General features: G+C 41.3%; 1 protein-coding gene across 1 annotated transcript in view; it reads left to right on the plus strand.

Annotated features, from left to right (window-relative positions):
* Positions 1-514: 514 nt before the first annotated feature.
* LOC128052660 (disintegrin and metalloproteinase domain-containing protein 20-like) overlaps positions 515-22,923 on the plus strand; it is a 195,469-nt gene continuing 173,060 nt past the window's right edge. The window contains exon 1 of the mRNA XM_052645234.1: positions 515-2,590. Coding sequence (XP_052501194.1) covers positions 515-2,590 — 2,076 coding nt within the window. The remainder of the gene's footprint in view (positions 2,591-22,923) is intronic.

Raw genomic sequence — 22,923 nt, forward strand, 5'->3', positions numbered from 1 at the left:
TTGTAAGTAAAAGGAAGACCTATAGTTTATTATCAAAACATCCAAATGTGTAACACAAGACTCCTTTATCAGAATATGATATTCATTCATCTTTCCAGTAAGACTCTTTTGTGTTATATATTGTGGAAATTTTGCACATATTAATAGATATAAAGAACTGTATCACGAATCACTATGTGCCCTTCCTCTAGATTCAACAAATGCCATCGTAGGCCAGTCACCATTCTTGTGTACTCACAGTCTCACTCTGCCTCACCATAACTTACGAGCATGTCAGGCATGTCTTAAGCCAAACTCTCATTCATCCTAACCTGTACCCTTCCTTTTTCCTCTGTCTTGGTTTGCTCATAACTCCCACCCAGTCCCTGTTCTACTCATTTGTTTTTCTTTTAGTGCTCCTGCTTTGACCGCATGACTTTGCCAGAGAACAAACTAAAGGTTAACATTGAATACATCAGCTCAGATGGAGGAGACCGAACCTTGATGTATCCCGTCCTGCCCTCTTTTTCTACCAATGGCTACATATGATGGCTCCGCAATAGGTGTTGGTGAGTTCCTGGTGTATATGAAGGTTACTCTCCTGCTTCTCTGGCTGAAAGGATTCCTCTTCCTTCCTGAATGGCCCCAGGTTGGGCACTCCCAAAGACTTGGCCCCCCAGAAGTGGTGATCCCCCTGAGGGTTACACCCACTGACAGAGGCATGAAGCTTCAAGGCTGGTTCTGTTACAAACTGCATTTTGGGGGCCAGAGACATGTTGTTCATATAAAGGTCAAGAAGAATTTTTTGTCCAAAAACTTCCCAGTGTTCACCTATGCAGACACGGGTGTTCTCCTGGAAGACCAACCTTTTGTCCAGGATGACTGTTATTACCGTGGTTATGTGGAAGGGGACCCAGAGTCTCTGGTTTCCCTCAATAACTGCTTCGGGGGCTTTCAGGGAATGTTACAGACAAATGACATTGTTTATGAAATTGAACCCAAAAGGTTTTCTCCTGCGTTTGAGCATCTAATATATAAGCTAGACAATGAGGAGACAAATTTTTCATATTTTAGATGTGGGTTAACAGATGAAAACATAGCAGGCCAATTGAAGTTTCAAGGAAGCATTAATTCCACTTTGATGCAAAGTGGCTATACAGGCTGGTGGACCCACAGGTACTTTCTTGAAGTTGCAGCGGTCATAGATCACACTCGATATGTTCATCATGAAAGCAATACTTCGCTTGCGCAGGAAGAAGTGTTCCTTGTTTTAAATGGAGTAAGTGACCTTATGAAAGCACTGGGTCTGGAGGTACTTTTCAAGGGAATGGAGATATGGACTGAAAAAAGCCTTATTGCCATAGAAAGTGTTAACAAGGCCTTGGACGACTTTTGCAAATGGAAGCAAAAGGGCTTCCATACCCGTGTGCGCCATGATCTGGCGCATGTTTTTGTAAAAAAGAATTATGGTGAAACTCTTGGCTTGGCCTTTGTTGGAACAGTGTGTTCAGGTCGTTATAGCTGTGGAATTGAGACTTTCCACAATGAAAGAATTTTTACTTTATCTTATATTGTGACTCATGAGATGGGTCATAATTTGGGTATGAATCATGATAATATCAAAATATGTAAATGTGGAGCACCAAGGTGCATATTGTTTCCATATGTAGCATTAACAACTAAATTCAGCAACTGCAGCTATGCTGATTATTGGAACCTCGGTCATAGAAGACATTGTTTGTACACAGCACCAGATCCACTTACAGTCATCAGGGAGACACGCTGCGGAAACGGTGTGGTTGAAGAAGGAGAAGAGTGTGACTGTGGACCCTTAAAGAAGTGTAACACTGATCCCTGTTGTCAGTTAAACTGCACTATGACAGCTGGTGTAAACTGTGCTTTGGGGCTTTGTTGCCATAACTGCACATTCATGCCACCAGGCACCGTGTGTAGGAAAGTAGAAAATGAATGTGATCTTCCAGAGTGGTGCAACGGGACATCCTATCAGTGTCCAGAAGATGTGTACATGCAGGATGGGACCTCCTGCACAGGCGGTGGTCACTGCTATGAAAAGAGATGCAATGAGCGCAATGAACAGTGTAGGAAAATCTTTGGCAAAGAGGCCAAGAATGCAAACGTGAGTTGCTACAGGGCAGTGAATACCCGAGGTGACCGTTTCGGTAACTGTGGTATCACAGCCACCTCATACGTAAAATGCAACATGTCAGACAGCCTGTGTGGGAGGATTCAGTGTGAGAACGTGAAAGAACTTCCTCTAATGAGCAATCATACTACTCTGCATTGGACTAAATTCAATAATAACACTTGCTGGGGTATAGACTACCACCGTGGGATAGGAACAGCTGATATTGGTGAAGTGAAAGATGGTACCATGTGTGGTCCCCGAAACACCTGCATCAGAAGGAAGTGTGTCTCTTCTTCCACCATTCCACGTTTTTGCTCACCTCAGCTCTGCTCTTTGAGGGGAATCTGCAACAACAGACATCACTGCCACTGCAATGCCGAGTGGGACCCTCCCACCTGCCAGCAAAAAGGCAGAGGGGGCAGTGTGGACAGTGGCCCACCCCCTGCCTCCCAGACAGAAGAAAGGGTAGAAAAGAGTAACCCGCTGCCATATTTACTGATTCCTTGCTTGTTTCTACTACCATGTCTGTTGCTTTTGCTTTTGCTTTTCACGAGACGAAAAAAAACAGATGATAAAGCAGAGAAGCCTGCTCCACCTAAAACTACGTAAAAAATAGACATGTGTTACGGTTTCACTTAGGATGTAAGCACAGAATATTCTAACTTTACCTAAGGAAGAAACACAGAATGTGCCCACTGAAAAAACAACAAAGAAGGAAAAACCAATAGCTCCTATTTCAAGAGACTACCAAAGCCTCATGATCTTTCCCAAGTATTAAACTGTAATCTCCTGGAAGTAACAATGATATAACATTTGTCCTAGATCATTGGCGGAAAATTCCAACTTTTCTAATCATTTGGGACCGTAAACAACCAGTAAACAAAATTTGCTAATCCATTATTTTAAGCGATTTTATGTGGTCAGTTTTTATGGAATTATTCTCTGTGTGTGTCTTAAGCAGAGACAGTCGGTGGATGGTGTTCATGTGTGTGCCTGATTTACTGTTCCTCTATCCCACATGCCCTTCCTCTTTGTACTCTGGCCTTGTCACACAAGGACTGGTAACCTACAAATTATATGTCTTATATGCCAATCCTCTCCTGTTCCTTTCTGCCAATGGCAGGAACTAGAGAAAGATTTGAAACCCGGGGAAAATTTGATTTGTGTTCATGTCAGAATTGCCTCATTAACAGCTTTTGCCTTAGCATCAACCACAATTTCTGCTATATACATATTTGGTTACACTCAGAACCAGCAAGACTATAAGTCTCAGACACACTGGCACTGCTACCAAGCATTGTAGCCTCACAGTTTTGAGTCCCAGGTCCAAATCTTCACCAAATCCCTGAGTTTCCTGTACCAGGTAGGCTAACCCTTTCCTCGGGGATCACATACTAGACCCACAGGACCTACTGCAAAGATTCCAAGAAGACTACCTCTTCCCTTTGATTTTAAAAGGGAGTTTAATTTCATTTTTAATTTTGGCTATTCTACTTCAGTTTAAGATTCTCCATTTGGTCTGAAATATTCATTTTTATTCTATGCCTTCACTGATATTCAGAGTGGCCTTTTCTACAGCTAGTATTTGGTCAAAATGTGCTTGACTCCCAGTAGCCAATGAGAGTTTCACTCTTTTTTAATAAATTTCACTGTGGCCTGGAAATGTTTCAAGTCTGCCCATACCATACTCCCATTGTTCTAAGTGGATAGTTACTCCTTAGCACATGTGCATAGCCTTCTAGACACACGCTGATGACTCTGATCCCAGGAGGAATTTTCTTAGCTGTGCCCTTCTTTGGTCTCATTGTTACATTTCTGAGGGACTGTTATTATGTTTGTTGCTATTAGATTCATAAAGCTGGCAGTCCACTTTCAAATGCTGGACACCAAAACCTCCACTATTTGCAACAATGAAAGAAAGTTGAAAGTGTTAGTTGCTCAGTCATGTCCGACTCTTTGGGACCCCATGGACTGTAGCCTGCCACACTACTCTGTCCATGGGATTTCCCAGGCAAGAATGCTGGAGTGGGTAGCCATTTACTTCAGGGGATCTTCCTGACCCAGGGATTGAACCTGGATTTCCTGCATTGCAGGCAGATTCTTTACCCTCTGAGCCACCATAGCAGATATTTAAACATGAAAAAATTACTAAGAAACATACATAGGATGTGTCATTTTAAGTAAAACTATAAATGAATAATATCAATTTATAAAAAGTAAACATCTGATTAACAAAATGAAATTAATAACAAATGTATAATTTTCTCTACATTTTACCCACAGACAGTAGTCCTCAAAGGTAAGCTGCTGAGTGTTAAACCTTAAGGAACAGATCTCAGTTATTCACAAGCAGAAATTACTTTATAGGATAAAACTAAAGGATAAGGTATTTCATTAATATTATGCATCCAGTAAAAATCTGGACAAAAACAATACAAGAAAGAAATACTGACTTCATGTACAGAGATTGAGCAAAAGTAACAAATAACAAGTATATCAAATTCAGCAAAAATGAGGAAATAACATCTTAAGCAGAAGGAAGAAAATAACATTTTCATAAAGTAGGGGTTTTTTTTAAAGGCAAGCATAGTTTATATAATTTCTTACTGGATATTAAAAAAAATAAAACATATGCTCATCACAGCACATACAAAAAAAAAGCGTTAAATAACATTTCAACTCTTCTGACAATGAAAAGTATTTCATAGCCAAGTAGGAATAAAAGCAAGCTTTCCTGACCTAATAATAAATGTCATTGAAAACTAATCATTAAACATTCTTTAAAATGAAGTTCACAGTGAAAAGGAATACATGAATGTTGTTTTTTGTCACCACTTACGTTAACTTTTAAATTGTTATTGAGGTATAGTTGATTTACAATCTGTTAGTTTCGGCTGTACAGCAACGTGAATGTCACTATTCATATTAACTTTTTATTTCAGGACCCAGAAAAATTAGATTGAGAATTTAAAACTATGGAACTGAAAAATAAACATAAAAACTGTCATTAAATGTAGCTTACATGAATTTCTACATATAAAATTCTACTATGAAAGTTCTAAAAGCTAAGAAAAAAAGTTTAGAAAATACAAAATATTTTAATCAATACGTAAAGGATTCTTACAGGTCAATACAAATAGCAGTTGTCATATATATTAAAAATCAGTGAATAGAGAAAACAATGTCGTAAAATGTAAACATTTAATGGAAATATAGGAGATGTATACATTTTCTGATAAGTTGAACTAATTTCATCATTTTTAAAGGAATTATTCCTACTGAGTTGAACGATTCTATGAAGACCTACAAGACCTTTTAGAACTAACACCCAAAAAAGATGTCCTTTTCATTATAGGGGACTGGAATGCAAAAGTAGGAAGTCAAGAAATGCCTGGACTAACAGGCAAATTTGGCCCTGGAGTACGAAATGAAGCAGGGCAAAGGCTAATAGAGTTTTGCCAAGGGAATGCACTGGTCATAGCAAACACACTCTTCCAGCAACACAAGAGAAGACTCTGCACATGGACATGACCAGATGATCAACACCGAAATCAGACTGATTATATTTTTTGCAACCAAAGATGGAGAAGCTCTATACAGTCAGTAAAAACAAGACCAGGAGCTGACTGTGGCTCAGATCATGAACTCCTTATTACCAAATTCAGACTCAAATTGAAGAAAATAGGGAAAACTGCTAGACCATTCAGGTATGACCTAAACCAAATTCCTTATTTTACAGTGAAAATGAGAAATAGATTTAAGGGACTAAATCTGATAGAGTGCCTGATGAACTATGGACAGAGGTTCGTTGACATTGTGCAGGAGACAGGGATCAAGACCATCCTCATGGAAAAGAAATGCAAAGAAGCAAAATTGCTGTCTGAGGAAGCCTTACAAATAGCTGTGAAAAGAAGAGAAGTGAAAAGCAAAGGAGAAAAGGAAAGATACAAGCATCTGAATGCAGAGTTCCAAAGTATAGCAAGGAGAGATAAGAAAGCCTTCCTCAGCGATCAATGCAAAGAAATAGAAGAAAACAACAGAATGGGAAAGACTAGAGATCTCATCAAGAAAATTAGAGATAACAAGGGAACATTTCATGCAAAGATGAGCTCGATAAAGGACAGAAATGGTCTGGCCCTAACAGAAGCAGAAGATATTAAGAAGAGGTGGCAAGAATACACAGAAGAACTGTACAAAAAAGAGCTTCACAACCAAGATAATCACGATGGTGTGATCACTCACCTAGAGCCAGACATCCTGGAATGTGAAGTCAAGTGGGCCTTAGAAAGCATCACTATTAACAAAGCTGGTGGAGGTGATGGCATTCCCGTTGAGCTATTTCAAATCCTGAAAGATGATGCTGTGAAAGTGCTGCATTCAATATGTCACCAAATTTGGAAAACTCAGCAGTGGCCACAGGACTGGAAAAGGTCAATTTTCATTCCCATCGCAAAGAAAGGCAATACTAAAGAATGCTCAAACTATCGCACAATTGCACTCATCTCACACGCTACTAAAGTAATGCTCAAAATTCTCCAAGCCAGGCTTTAACAATACACGAACCATGAACTTCCAGATGTTCAAGCTGGTTTTAGAAAAGGCAGAGGAACCAGAGATCAAATTGCCAACATCCACTGGATCATCGAGAAAGGAAGAGAGTTCCAGAAAAACATCTATTTCTACTTTATTGACTATGCCAAAGCCTTTGATTGTGTGGATCACAAGAAACTGTGGAAAATTTTTCAAGAGATGGGAATACCAGAGCACCTGACCTGCCTCTTGAGAAACCTATTTGCAGGTCAGGAAGCAACAGTTAGAACTGGACATGGAACAACAGACTGGTTCCAAACAGGAAAAGGAGTATGTCAAGGCTGTATATTGTCACCCTGCTTATTTAACTTCTATGCAGAGTACATCATGAGAAACGCTGGGCTGGAAGAAGCACAAGCTGGAATCAAGATTGCCAGGAGAAATATCAATAACCTCAGATATGCAGATGACAACCATCCTTATGGCAGAAAGTGAAGAAGATCTAAAGAGCCCCTTGATGAAAGTGAAAGAGGAGAGTGAAAAAGTTGGCTTAAAGCTCAACATTCAGAAAACGAAGATCATGGCATCTGGTCCCATCACTTCATGGGAATAAGATGGGGAAACAGTGGAAACAGTGTCAGACTTTATTTTGGGGGGCTCCAAAATCACTGCAGATGATGACTGCAGCCATGAAATTAAAAGACGCTTACTCCTTGGAAGAAAAGTTATGACCAACCTAGATAGCATATTAAAAAGCAGAGACATTACTTTGCCAACAAAGGTCCATCTAGTTAAGGCTATGGTTTTTCCAGTAGTCATGTATAGATGTGAGAGTTGGACTGTGAGGAAAGCTGAGCGCCGAAGTATTGATGCTTTTGAACTGTGGTGTTGGAGAAGACTCTTGAGAGTCCCTTGGACTGCAAGGAGATCCAACCAGTCCATTCTGAAGGAGATCAACCCTGAGTGTTCTTTGGAAGGACTGATGCTGAAGTTGCAACCCAATGCTTTGGCCACCTCATGCGAAGAGTTGACTCACGGGGAAAGACTCTGATGCTTGGAGGGATTGGGGGCAGGAAGAGAAGGGGATGACAGAGGATGAGATGGCTGGATGGCATCACCGACTCGATGGACATGAGTTTGAGTGAACTCCGGGAGTTGGTGATGGACAGGGAGGCCTGGCGTGCTGTGATTCATGGAGTCGCAAAGAGTCGGACAGGACTGAGTGCCGGAACTGAACTGAACTGATTCCTACTGAGATTTCAAGTAATTATTTGACCAGGGTAATAAGCAACCTAAAATTATGTTTACTGGAAACAATCACAAAGAAGTAATTATAATTTGGAGTGATGTTCAACTAATTTATTTGCATCAGCCTGGCTTCCACTGCAAAATAGAAAAACTCCTCCACTACATTAAAAAGGAAGATTTAATACTGGGAATTGGTTGAGTACAAAATTCACACTAAGGGCTAGAGAAAGAGACTCTAAACTTGAGTCTGAAAGGACTCATAGACCAAAATCATAAAGCTGGGTCCTCCTGAGAAACAGAACCAAGAGGTGATACAAATATGAGTGAACCAGAGAAGAAATGAATGGTCCTCTTGAGACAGAGACAATAAGTGGAATACCTGAACTTTTTTTTATTTTTGAGGTAGGCCTACCTTCAGAGTGAAGTGAAACAACAGCTCTCCTCAGAACTTGGCCCACCGGTTTCCCACAGGAAGTTACACTTTCTGCTCTCCATTTCACGCGTTCCTTGATGACAGAGCTCAGAATTGGTCACCGGAGTATGGAGGCTGAGAGGCCCCAAAATCTGTAGTCAGCAAACTGGAAAACCAAAAAGTAAGTGGAAGAGCTGTAGGCAGGGGTAACTTCCAGTTGGGAACCCAACTGGCAGTTCCATGAGAAAGGAAGGTGGCTTCAGAAAGAAATATCAAATATCCCATCTGCCTGTTGTCTCTATCTTTGAATACTGTTCATTCCTTTTCTAAGTCACTTATAATCTCACCTTGATAGTCTGTGTTCTAAGTACCAAATTATAAAGTTCACCAACACCAATTTGCCATATCTCAAAGTAAGAGAGAAAAGCAAGGAGGAAAAAATGATAATGCTGCTTAATTTATAATATATGCAAGGATATATAAAACAGATGCTATGTATGTGTATTAGGATGACAGAGATTCCGTTTCCATTTCTTGTTCTCTTTGCCCTCAGCTGATGTCTGTTTTGGCCAGGACCTTTACATGATGGGGTGACTCACTCAGAACTTTTTAAAAAGCCACTTTCTGCCTGATGAAACAGCAGAATTAATCTTATTGCATATTTCTCCCTGTGTTACTGAACAATGCAAGTCCAAGTGTCCGACACACAGTGAGGCCAAACAATGCTAAAACACTGGAGTTTGGAAGAGAGAAAGGTTTTATTACAGGGCCATGTAAACAGATGAGTGCCTCACGCTCTACAAACCCCCCAAATTACTGAAAGCTCTCATCAAAGCCCTTTTGAAAGCAAAAAAAGGTGAGGGAGGGATGAGGTTAGTTGTTGCAAATCTCCTGGCTTAGATTCTTTGATCTTGAGGTCAGGTCATGGCCAGGCGATGATGTTTCTGTAAATCTCTACCAAATGAATCTTGTTCTCTGACTTGACAAGAAAGGGCAAGCTCCCAAGGTACAACTTTCACCCTCCAAGGTCCTGATCTTGGCTAAGAGGAGACAGAGCTCAGTTGGCAGCTCCCTCAGGGCTGGGTCCCCAGACTCCACACAGCTGTCTTCTCTAAAGAAGCCAGGGGCCCAACGTAGCTGGCTCTCAGGCTTCTCATGACACCCAAAGTGAGAGACTAGGTCCCACAGACTGCGACCCAGCAGACTGCCACTGCTATTAGGTTGCAGAGAGCAGAATGGGAGAGAGGTTCACTGCTGCCCCAAGGCCTGGGCTGAGGCTAGTGGGTGACTTTGGTGAGGGCTCTGAAGCCCTGCAGGACACAGCCCCAAACATGTTCTCTAGGGCCCCCAGCTCATCTGCTGGCCCAAGGCTGGGTGACCTGAAGGGCCTGGAAGGGAAGGCCAGGATTCACCTCTTACCTCATTCCCCACCTCACGACCACCACTCCACTGTTGTCTGAATCCCCTCACTAACTGTGGTTTCTTAACAGTTGGTTGCCTTGGGCAGGGCCCACTGCTGCACTGCCCAATGGCTGAGCAGGATCCACTGCCTGGTAACAGGGTGCAGAGTAACGATGCGCAGCAATGACTGCCGTGCTAAAGGCCGAGCTCACTGTGCTCTGTTACACTTCAGGACACATCTTTTTATTATTATAAGTGATAAAATGGGGAGCTCATGTAAAGCATTTTTGGTGAACACTGAGACATGGAGATTGTCTTAAACAAGAACTAAACCAGCTACGTTTACAGAATTCAATTTTTACTAGAAAGAACAACCAATTAACAATAGTTAATCAGTTCTAGTTATCTGAAGGGTATTTTCTCTTAAAATGAACAAAGCCTATTGTGATAGCAACTGACAGTTATTTTTGTTAATGATAACATTTAAGCTTTCAAATATTAGAATTTTGCAAAATGTGGAACCACCACATTTTCTAACAATGTCTTTCCTGATGAGATTAGCTGTGACTTTTTTTAATGTTTTTCTTCTTTTATTGAAATGTATCAAATGTGGAAGCTTTTTGTTACTTAATAATTTTCCAAAGTGGTAAAATATTCATCCAAAAAGTAAGATATGCCAATAAATTTTAAATGTAACTGGATAAAATTATTATGGATATGCTTTCATTTTCATTGACTGCAGCTAACATTTAAGAAATTACCATTTGTTGAGTTTTGAAATAGTACTTGACGAAAATATCCATAATTATCCAAAAATATTGATACTCCTCTCTTTTCCAAATGCATTTTTATTTCTGTGAGGCTAGATTTTGTTCATAAACTTTAACCAGTAAATCACATGACAAAAAATTAAATTCAAACATCAGATATATAAGAATCCATTCAACATCTCTTTTATTAAACCTGACATTAAAAACTGTCACTTTTCTCTTTACATTTTTGCTTTGGAAAATATATTTGTTCTTCATTAAGTATATTAACATGTAATGTTTTATTACTATCATTTAAAATTAGCTAATACATGCTTTTTAATTCCTTCCTTTTAATTTTAATACAGCGAATATAAACATATATACCCAGTGTTCTCAAATACTTTCATTTCATATTATTTAATATAACTTAATGAATTTATCAGTAAGGATTCCATTCAGCTATAAATAATACAGAGATGAAAATAGGGAGTGAAACAAGACATAAGTTAAATTTCTCTTTCATGAAATATTGAGGATTAAGCAACTGAGAGTTAGAATAAAGTACCCAAAGTATTTTAAGACTGGCCTTACCAGGTAAAGCTCATGGTTTAGAACTTATTATGATCCAATATGGAATTCCAGCTATTAATTTCTATTCCCAGCATCACCTTGAAAAAATGAGGAGAAAAATACCAAACATACACACTAGCTATCTTTTAAGAAAGTCAGTCAAAAACTATCACAGGTTGCTTCCTCTTCTGTCTCATTGTCAGGATACAGTTATACATGGCCAGCTATATGTGGCTGCTTGGAGGCTGAAAAACCTAGAGTTCACTCTGGAAAGTCATATGTATACAACCCACACATTTGGAGGATTAGTTCAGTTCAGTTCAGTCGCTCAGTCGTGTCCCACTTTTTGTGACCCCATGAATCACAGCACGCCAGGCCTCCCTGTCCATCACCAACTCCCGGAGTTCACTCAGACTCACATCCATAGAGTCAGTGATGCCATCCAGCCATCTCATCCTCTGTCATCCCCTTCTCTTCCTGCCCCCAATCCCTCCCAGCATCAGAGTCTTTTCCAATGAGTCAACTCTTCACATGAGGTGGCCAAAGTACTGGAGTTTCAGCTTGAGCATCATTCCTTCCAAAGAAATCCCAGGGTTGATCTCCTTCAGAATGGACTGGTTGGATCTCCTTTCAGTCCAAGGGACTCTCAAGAGTCTTCTCCAACACCACAGTTCAAAAGCATCAATTCTTCGGCACTCAGCCTTCTTCACAGTCCAACTCTCACATCCATACATGACCATGGGAAAAACCATAGCCTTAACTAGATGGACCTTTGTTGGCAAAGTAATGTCTCTGCTTTTTAATATGCTATCTAGGTTGGTCATAACTTTCCTTCCAAGGAGTAAGCGTCTTTTAATTTCATGGCTGCAGTCATCATCTACAGTGATTTGGAGCCCCCCAAAATAAAGTCTGACACTGTTTCCACTGTTTCCCCATCTTATTCCCATGAAGTGATGGGACCAGATGCCATGATCTTCGTTTTCTGAATGTTGAGCTTTAAGCCAACTTTTTCACTCTCCTCTTTCACTTTCATCAAGAGGCTTTTTAGTTCTTCTTCGCTTTCTGCTATAAGGGTGGTTGTCATCTGCATATCTGAGGTTATTGATATTTCTCCTGGCAATCTTGATTCCAGCTTGTGCTTCTTCCAGCCCAGCGTTTCTCATGATGTACTCTGCATAGAAGTTAAATAAGCAGGGTGACAATATACAGCCTTGACATACTCTTTTTCCTATTTGGAACCAGTCTGTTGTTCCATGTCCAGTTCGAACTGTTGCTTCCTGACCTGCAAATAGGTTTCTCAAGAGGCAGTTCAGGTGCTCTGATACTCCCATCTATTTCAGAATTTTCCACAGTTTCTTGTGATCCACACAATCAAAGGCTTTGGCATAGTCAAGAAGGCAGAAATAGATGTTTTTCTGGAACTCTTGCTTTTTGGATGATCCAGCAGATGTTGGCAATTTGATCTCTGGTTCCTCTGCCTTTTCTAAAGCCAGCCTGAACATCTGGAAGTTCATGGTTCATGTATTGTTAAAGCCTGGCTTGGAGAATTTTGAGCATTACTTTACTAGCATGTGAGATGAGTGCAATTGTGTGGTAGTTTGACATTCTTTGGCATTGCCTTTCTTTGCGATGGGAATGAAAATTGACCTTTTCCAGTCCTGTGACCACTGCTGAGTTTTCCAAATTTGCTGACATATTGAGTGCAGCACTTTCACAGCATCATCTTTCAGGATTTGAATTAGTTCAACTGGAATTCCATCACCTCCACTAGCTTTGTTCGTAGTGATGCTTTCTAAGGCCCACTTGACTTCACATTCCAGGATGTCTGGCTCTAGGTGAGTGATCACACCATCGTGATTATCTTGGTTGTGAAGATCTTTTTTGTACAGTTCTTCTTTGTATTCTTGCCACCTCTTCTTAATATCTTCTGCTTCTATTAGGTCAGAGATTAGTAATGGTATGCAAAAAAAAAGGGTTCAAACAGCAAGTTAAAACTCTGTTCTTTCCCTAATTTGCTACATGATTTGTTTCCTATTGAACTTTCTGAAAGACTTTCCCTCAGCACTACTGTTGGGCCCTACTCTTAGGCCTTCCTCTCAGGTTAACAATAGTACCTACCTACTGGTACTAACAGTATGATAATACTTGGAAAGAGATTAGAAAACTGTATGGCATGTTTTATTCACTATTTGTGCCTAGTCATTCGTAGTGTCTGACTCTTTGTAACCCCACAGACTGTAGTCCAGCAGGCTCCTCTGCCCATGGGATTCTCCAGGCAAGAATACTGGAATGGGTTGCCATTTCCTTCTCCAATTCACTGTTTCAGTATTGTTATACTTGCATATGGATTCCCGCATGGCTCAGAGGTAAAGAATCTACCTGCACTACAGGAGACGCAGGTTCAATCCCTGGGTTGGGAAGATTTTTGGAAAAGGAAATGGCAACCAGCTCCAGTATTCTTGCCTGTAAAATCCCATGAACAGAGGAGCCTGGTGGTCTATAGTCCATAGGACTGCAAAAGAGTTGGACATGACTTAGTGACTAAAACAGCAACATTCTTAAATATAGGCAAGTTTTATTACTACATGCAAAAGACATGTTTTAAGAATTTTAAATATGATGATGTTCTTGGAGTACTTCAGGATAACCTAGATGACTAAAATTCATGATATTCCCTGCATATCATTTTTTTCTTATTGAAAAAGCTGTTAATACACATTCTAATGTATTTAGGGGAAAGAGTAAGATAACAATTTCCAGTTATGATACGTAAGAGAAATGGCTCTATATTACACATGTAATACAGAGTTTTTCTGTGGACTGTAAGATATAAAAAACCTCTGTTAATTCTTATGGATTATTTCAGATAGTTTCTATTTGTCATAATCGAATCGCCAGTCTATGTCCGATGCAGGATACAGCATGCTTGGAGCTGGTGCACAGGGATGACCCAGAGGGATGTTGTGGGGAGGGAAGTGGGAGGGGGGTTCATGTTTGGGATCGCATGTACACCCGTGGTGGATTCATGTCAATGTATGGCAAAACCAATACAGTATTGTAAAGTAAAGTAAAGTAAAAATAAAAATTTAATTAAAAAAATAATAAAGCAAACATTCAAGGCCATTCTAGCCTGATGGAATGAATAGGGCATCAGCATGCTAGATCTGGGAGTTCTACATTCTTAAACTCTCAATCTATAAGGACAGACAAACAAAGTAAGATGTGGACATGATCAGAAGCTAAGGGAATATAAATTTCAGGAAATCTGCTACTGTCAGAAAATGTTAGAGAATGTCCCTCAGGAGTAACATAGTTTTCTTGCCATTTCAATATTCTTACAGTGCAGTACTGAAAATATATCATTAGTTTTCAAACCACACTTGGACAGAAATTGACAGAAAGTGTTCTTGCAACTCTTAGATTTAATTTCAGTAAGAATATCAGGACAGATGTACAGAACAAATATATGGATACCAAGGGGGGATAGGGGAGATAGGATGAATTGGGAGACTGGGATTGACACATATACAATACTGATACTCTGTATAAAATAGATAACTAATGAGAACTCACTGTATAGTACAGGGAACTCTATTCAATGCACTAAGGTGACCTAAATGGGAAATCCAAAAGGGAGAATATATGTATATGTATGGCTGATTCATTTTCCTGTATAGTAGAAACTAGTACATTGTAAAGCAACTATATACTCCAATAAAAATTAATTTATATAATAGGTTCCAGTTTCATCCACCTCATTAGAACTGATTCAAATGTATTCTTTTTAATGGCTGAGTAATACATCAAAAGAGACACAGATATATAGAACAGTCTTTTGGACTCTGTCGGAGAGGGAGAGGGTGGGGTGATTTGGGAGAATGGCATTGAAACATGTATAATACCATATATGAAACGAGTCGCCAGTCCAGGTTCAATGCATGATACTGGATGCTTGGGGCTGGTGCACTGGGACGACCCAGAGGGATGGTACAGGGAGGGAGGAGGGAGGCGGGTTCAGGATGGGGAACACGTGTATACCTGTGGCAGATTCATGTTGATGTATGGCAAAACCAATACAATATTGTAAAGTAATTAACCTCCAATTAAAATAAATAAATTTATATATTTTTAAAATTAATTTAAAAAACACTCAGGGTAATTTCATTTCTTTCTGTATTTATTTTTTAATACAAGTTGTCAGCCTATTCTCCTGGACTACTAAACCTAGAATGAATATCAAAAATCTGTTAAATCTTCAGACAATGTTGGGAAATTTTGTGGTTGTTGTTGTTATGTGGTTTGGGGTTTTTCTTTTAAACGTTAGCCATGATGAAACTGACCTGATTAAATCATCCTGAAGTGTTCTTGCAACTCTTAGGTTTAATTTCAGTAAGAATATCACAGCACTCTAAAAAATTATCATTTGAAAAATACATTATTTTTAAATTATCTTCAAAAGTGCATTCTCTATCTCCTAAAGCACAAATCATTATAATATATCAAACTACCAAAACATAGATATTTGTAACTGGGTTTGTGGATGTAAAAATCCATGATTAGTTATGAATTTGGTGGAAATATCATAACAAAGTTTATTTTCACACATGTCCTAGGGGTACATCAGATCCTCTTTCTTTCAACTGGCTACTATACATCCATAAGAAATTACATAACTTGAAGTTTTTCCAAACAATATATATTTAAATAACATATTTTGATTTGAGATTTAGCTTTTACCAAGAGAGCTAATATGGGCTTCCCCGATGGCCCAGTGGTAAAGAATCTGCCTGCAGTGCAGGAGACACAGGTTCATTCTCTGGGTTGGGAAGATCCCCTGGAGGAGGAATGGCAACCAACTCCAGTACTCTTTCCTGGAGAACTCCATGGACAGAGGAGCCTGGCAGGCTACTACCCATGGGGTCACAAACAGCTGGACACAACTGAAGCAACTTAACATGCATGCACATAAGAGAGCTAGTATTACTTATTTCTTCACCTCTGAATCTGTCCTATTTACTATTAAAAACCAACTGAAACAGATTATGATCTGTATGGTATCTTAATCTTGTCATGTTCCATACTTAAGTTACAATTAGTTTAAAAATGGACTTCAGTCAGTCTGTAAAGTATCAGAGAAGCCCTTTTATCTGATAGGCCTTAATTTTGTTTATTGTTAGGTCAATAGGAGTCTATTATAATTTGTTTTTGTATAGACTCAGGTCAACAAACTAAAAATGCCATTCATAGTTTCAAATAATATTTAAAGACATGCAAATAGGTTAAAATAAATGAAGGGAAATATCACTTTCTAAACTGAAATTTGAAAAAATCTGAAATGAGAATATTACCATCAGTGATATTCTCAAATGGTGATATTCTCATTTCAGATTCAGCTCTCTCAAATGAGATCATTATAACATTTTGTTTAGGCAATATTATGACAGGCCATCTCATAATAAGAATGCTTAATTTGATGCTTGTATCAGCAGAATAAACACAATAATGATGTCACCTATCATTTGCAAATGACTTACACAGGATGACCTTCCACAAAAGGCTAAAACTAAGAAATATTTAAAGGCTCACTGAGTGCTATTTAATCATATTGCCTAATGAACACTATAAATTACAGAGCCAAGACAAACGTGGAAATCAGACTTTTAACATGTAGCAGAATATCGAAAAGTAAAAAAACGTTAGATAAGTGGATTTGTTGGGGTTTTTTTTATTGAGATTCTTTATATACATGGCTACAAAGAGTGTACCACTGAGCTATCTTTGAACACAAAATCTGATATTGGCAGTAACAGAGACTAAACATAAAGGTCTTTATGCAGATTAAAATATTATAACTGGTAGAAAATATAAGCATCTACTTGTTATTAAATATCAACCAAATTAATTTAATTTCCTTAGGAGTGAGCAATGTCAAAGGTTATAGACACTAAATACTTAACATTCTATAATAAAAGCTTTAAATGTTCTCTTGATTCTCTTCATCTACAAAAGCAGTTTTCCATGTCCAACCTTAGTTTGAACAAAATAATCAGGTTATAAATGATGCCAAGCTAAGGGAAAGTAGTCAAAACAAATCCCAAAGTGTTTAATTAGCATGTTGGCTCACTAAATCAAGACACCAAATAACCTATTGAACTTCATTATACAAAGAACTCGTTTAAACAACACTTCTGTAAGCTACCTGCTCAAATTTATCCTAACTTTATGTCTGCACACACTGGTGAATGAAGAATAAGCCCTAGATATCTTCAGATAGTAACATTTATAATTGCATCTGTCCCCGTAAAAGGTGGGGGCATTCATAATACTCAGATAACTGAGATCCCTTTTCCCAGAGGCTTTTTTCTCTAGAGGAAGTTCAGTTCAGTTCAATCGCTCAGTCGTATCTGACTCTTTGTGACCCCATGGACTGCAGCACACCAGGCCTCCCTGTCCATCACCAACTCCTGGAGTTGACTCAAATTCATGTCCATTTAGTCAGTGATGCCATCCAACCATCTCATCCTCTGTCATACCCTTCTCCTCCCACCTTCAATCTTTCCCAGTATCAGAGTCTTCTCAAATGAGTCAGTTCTTCACATCAGATGGCCAAAGGATTGGAGTTTCAGCTTCAACATCAGTCCTTCAGTGAATATTCAGAACTGATCTCTTTTAGGATGGGCTGGTTGGATCTCCTTGCAGTCCAAGGGACTCTCAGGAGTCTTCTCCAACACCATAGTTCAAAAGCATCAATTCTTTGGCACTCAGCTTTCTTTATAGTCCAACTCTCACATCCATATATGACTACAGGAAAAACCATAGCCTTGACTAGACAAGATCTTTGTTAGCAAAGTAATGTCTCTGTTTTTTAACATATTGTCTAGGTTGGTCATAACTTTTCTTCCAAGGAGTAAGCGTCTTTTCATTTCATGGCTGCAATCACCATCTGCAGTGATTTTGGAGCCCCAAAAAATAAAGTCTGACACTGTTTCCACTGTTTCTCCATCTATTTGACATAAAGTGATAGGATTGGGTGCCATGATCTTTGTTTTCTGAATGCTGAGCTTTAAGCCAATTTTTTCACTCTCCTCTTTCACTTTCATCAAGAGAAAGGGGGTCCTGAAACTTCACAATCTAATGCCTAATGATCTGAGGTGGAGCTGATGTAATAGTAACGTTAGGTAGGCAGAATAATGAAAAGGAGTCCAAAATGGTGGTGGCTAAAAGACAAGGAAGGGAAAAGCCTGCAAAAATAGAACAAAAGAAGGTCCGAGGACCACAGTGAGGACCTCAGGTAAAACAAACAACACTCCTGGCTGGCTCGATTTACATAGGACAGGCCCAGGGGAGAGAAAAACATATAAATAGAGGAGCCAAAGCTAGCTCGCTCGCTCTCTCCCCCACGTGCTGGGGCACTCTTCTCCTCATGTCTTTTGGATTGACATGCTCTCACGCCTCGAAGATGGATTTTCTTGCTATCTTCTAAATAAAATAGAGCTGTAACACTGATTTGTCTAAGAGCTATAACATGGTCCATTCGAGACCTGAGAGCTATAACATGGTCTATCCAAGACCTGAGAGCTGTGACAAGCCGAGGGGGCTTTAATGTCCGTCACCCCAAATCTTTGTTGTGACGAGACAAAGAACCGAGGAACATACACTCGCATGGCACCTATGGTGCCGTGACTCGGATGTAACCTGGCTGAAACAATCTCTGCATGGAAGAGGCCAAGCACAGCAGGAGCCCAACTCAGCGAAGCTCCCACAGTAGAGGCAGAACGTGAAGAAAATCCAGGGCAGGGGAAGGCCCATCGTGCTGGAAACCAGGACAGCAAAAAACAAACTCAGCAGAAAGCTCACACAGCCCAGTCTCAGATTCCAGAAGACTCCGGTTAAGGTAAGAAGTCCTCGTTCCTATGGCTGGAGGGACATGCCTAACGAAATCTTAATTCCTATCCAATCTCTCGTTTCTTGTTTCCTCAAACCTCCCACGAACAGACTGGCGGCAGGGGACACAATTGAGGGACTCTGGAGAGGCTACTCCTCAGCATGTCCCAAAGGTGCTATTGGCTGAGCCCCAGTAGCTGTTACACAAGCTGGTGGTGGTTCTTCTGTCCTTTCTCTTCTCTGTGCCAAGGATCAGACCAATGAAACTGAGCACTGGTCAGATATTTAGCAAATTTGCTGGCGGGCTATGAAGGGGATTCCTTGGCACGTTTTCCCCACTGCTTTTTCCTCCTCTTCTTCAGCCCTCTCCTGGGACTTGAGCCTGACCAAAACCCAGAATGGCTTCAGGTAATAAAGCTCAGGCTCTGGGGTCTCATTGCAAATACTCATTAAGAGTCAAAGCGATAGATAAGAGGTAGACTTGTTAAGATTCAGAGAGAAGCGCCCACTCTACAGGGTACCAGCCATGGAATGCGGCCTGGCATATGAGTGGGGTGAATCCATATGCTAATAAGTGAGAGGATCATCCCAGCCATTGGGGAACCACCCACTCCTCCATCTTTTGATAGTGCCTTAGAGCTGTCCTGCCACATCTGGGTGTGTCTGTTGGCTTATAGCTTGGAGATTAAGGTTGACTTGAATTTGACTTGTCATCTTGGACCCAACTGATTTTAATTGGTTTACATTATACCCTTGTGCTATGTCATTCTTTCAAAGGTTGTGCTCTGCCCCCTTCCCTCCTGTTTCATGCTCTTTTCCTGAGCCCCATCCAGACCCACAAGGTTGCCTCTACAATATTCTGGAGAGACAACCAGAAAATAGCTGGCCTTGGGAGGGAAATACTCTATAATATCCAACCCCCTAATCCTACCCAGTACTGGTCACACTGGAGATCTTGGGGATGCCCAACTCCAGTCCGGGGGTCCCAGGAGGTCATCACGCCTTGACCTGCCTAGGGATCTGGTCCTCTAAAGGTTGTCACGCCTCAACCTGCTCGGGGATCCACCAGTCCCAGGGGTCCCAGGAGGTCATCATGCCTCAACCTGCCCAGGGACTCAATTCTTGGGAGGCCATCACGCCTCGACCTGCCCGGGGATTCAATCTCTAGGAGGCTGTCACACCTCAGCCTGCCTGGGGATCTGCACCCTGACCCGGGGACGCCTGGCTCTCAGGTTGCAACAGTGCTAGGTAGGGTGAGCTTACATCATATCTATTCCCGTCCACGGTGGGCAAACTAGCAATGAGTTACAAACCCCTTAATTCTACCCAGCACTGGTCACGCTGGAGACCTTGGGGACGCCCAAACTCCAGTCCCGGGGTCCCAGGAGGTCGTCACGCCTCGACCTGCCCAGGGACCCAATTCTCAGAAGGCTGTCAGGCCTCGACCTGCCTGGGGATTCGATCTCTAGGAGGCTGTCACGCCTCAGCCTGCCTGGGGATCTGCACCCTGACCTGGGGACGCCTGGCTCTCAGGTTGCAACAGTTCTGGGTAGGATAAGCTTCAAAAAGCCTTACCCCTAAGAAAGTCCACCCATAAAAATCAAAAGAGGTCTTTTTCTTTTCTCCCTGTCATGACTGTCTTTCAGATGGGAAATAACCAGTCCACTTCCCAGCAGACACCCTTGAGATGCATCCTTGATGATTGGAAGCCGTTCGACCCTCTAGCTCTAAGGAGAAGTCACTTGAAATTCTTTTGTGCCACTCTGTGGCCACAGTATCCACTGAGGGACGAGGAACACTGGCCGGAGGATGGGACTTTACATTACAATACCATCCTGCAATTAGAATTATTCTGTAAAAGACAGGGAAATGGACAGAGATCCCCTATGTCCAAATTTTCTTCCAGCTAAGAGATATGAAGGAACTCTGTCTTAAGTATGCGATTGTTGTATGCCCTAAAAGTGAGCCCACTAGGCAAATGATGTTAGGCACAGGCAACCAAGAAAAGGAACCCCCTCATGAAGGCTCACCTCCCACAGCTCCCGAGTTGCCTGGTGCTCCTTGCTTGTATCCAAACGTGCCCCCATATCCGGGAGCACCCCCTCCACAAAAGCCAGCTAGAGTGTGTTCCTTAGTTGAAACTGGAGGAGAAATCGGACCAACCCGGGTCCATAAGCCCTTCTCCCTCTTAGAACTAAGACAGATCAAACAAGACCTGGGAAGCTATACAGATGACCCAGGCAAATATATAGATACATTCCAACATATTACCTTGGCCTTTGTCTTGACGTGGAAAGACATCATGGTCATATTTAGTCAAACTTTATCTGACCCTGAACATACTAGGGTCTTAAAGGAGGCCAGGAGGTATGCAACAGGGCTTCACATGTCCAGTGATAGGTACCCAGTATGGGAAACTACAGTCCCCTCCTCTGATCCTAATTGGAATTATAATGACCCTGAGTGCATCTGGGAAAGAGATCATTTTCTAATCTGTGTGAAGGCAGGACTGAAAGCAGCCCAGCAAAAAGTAATTAGCTATGCCTGGGTCTCAGCAATAACTCAGGGGCCCAATGAGAACCCTATTGCCTTTCTGGGAAGGCTAAAAGAGGCACTCCAAAAGTTTACCAACCTGGACTTAGACTCTTACAAGGGACAAGTGATTTTAAAGGACAAATTCCTGTCCCAATGTGCATCAGATATCAGAATTAAGTTACAACAGCTACAACAGCAGGACCCTGCTGCCTCTTTAGATGAGATGGTCCAGACAGCCACCAATACCTTTTATAACAGAGAACAGGAGAAGGAGGCCAAGGCCCAGAAGAAGGAGAGAAAGAAAGAGACAAGGCATGCCCAGATGCTGGCTGCCCTCCAGGAAATCCCTATGGCAAATACCAAGTCCTTGAAGGACAAGGCACGAGACAAATCCTGATCTGTAGACAGGCGGGGCATTGGGCCAAAGAGTGTCCAAACCGTGACAAGTCTTCTAGAATGGCTTGCCACAAATGCCATCAACTGGGACATTGGGCAGCACTCTGCCCTCGGGACCCAAGAGCCTCAAGGTCAAGCGCCAAGCCTACCCTCACGATGGTTCGAAGCAGCCCGTTCCAGCCAGCCCGCCTGTCACAGATAACCATCACGGGGCTGGAGCCAAGGGTGCAACTGGATGTGGCAGGTAGGTCTGAGAATTTCTTGGTTGACACAGAGGCTACCTACTCTGTCTTGATCTCCTACTCCGGAGCCTTCTCCCAAAACTGTACCATTTTGGGTGCTACAGGAAAAGCAACTACTAAAAGATTCACCCAAGCACTTCTTTGTTGCTGGGATGGACAAATATTTTCCTACCAGTTTCTGGTGGTCCCTGAGTGTCCTATTCCCTTATTGGGAAGAGATATACTCACTAAACTGGGGACCATCCTTGTGATAGGGAGTCTTTCAGCCCCTAGAGCCCTGCACCTCCTGGTTACTACTGAAGAACCCATTACACCTTTAATAGAGAGGGACCAAAAACTATGGGAAGACAAAATTAACCCCAAGGTGTGTGACCAGGGGATTCCTGGATGAGCCCACCAAGCTGAACCGGTCATCATTGTCCTCCGAGATCCCACTTGGTTTCCTAACTGGAAACAATACCCTCTCAAAAGAGAAGCTCGGGAGGGACTACAGCCTTTAATAAATAAATTTCTTGCTTGTGGGCTATTGGTCCCCACCAGTTCACCATGGAACACCCCAATATTCTGAGTAAAGAAAAAAGACGGAACTTGGCAAATGGTTCAAGATCTCCGGATCATAAATGAAGCTGTAGTCCCCCTCCATCCCACAGCACCCAATCCCTATGTAATCTTGGGAGAAATCCCACCCAGAGCCAAGTGGTTTACAGTCTTGGATCTCAAAGATGCATCTTTTTGCATACCACTGGCTAAAGAATCCCAATATCTTTTTGCCTTTGAGTGGGAGGCCCCAGGAGAAAAACACCAACAGATGACTTGGACAGTATCACC

Source organism: Budorcas taxicolor, chromosome 8 (genome assembly GCF_023091745.1).
Source record: "Budorcas taxicolor isolate Tak-1 chromosome 8, Takin1.1, whole genome shotgun sequence".
Classification (NCBI taxonomy): Eukaryota; Metazoa; Chordata; class Mammalia; order Artiodactyla; family Bovidae; genus Budorcas; species Budorcas taxicolor.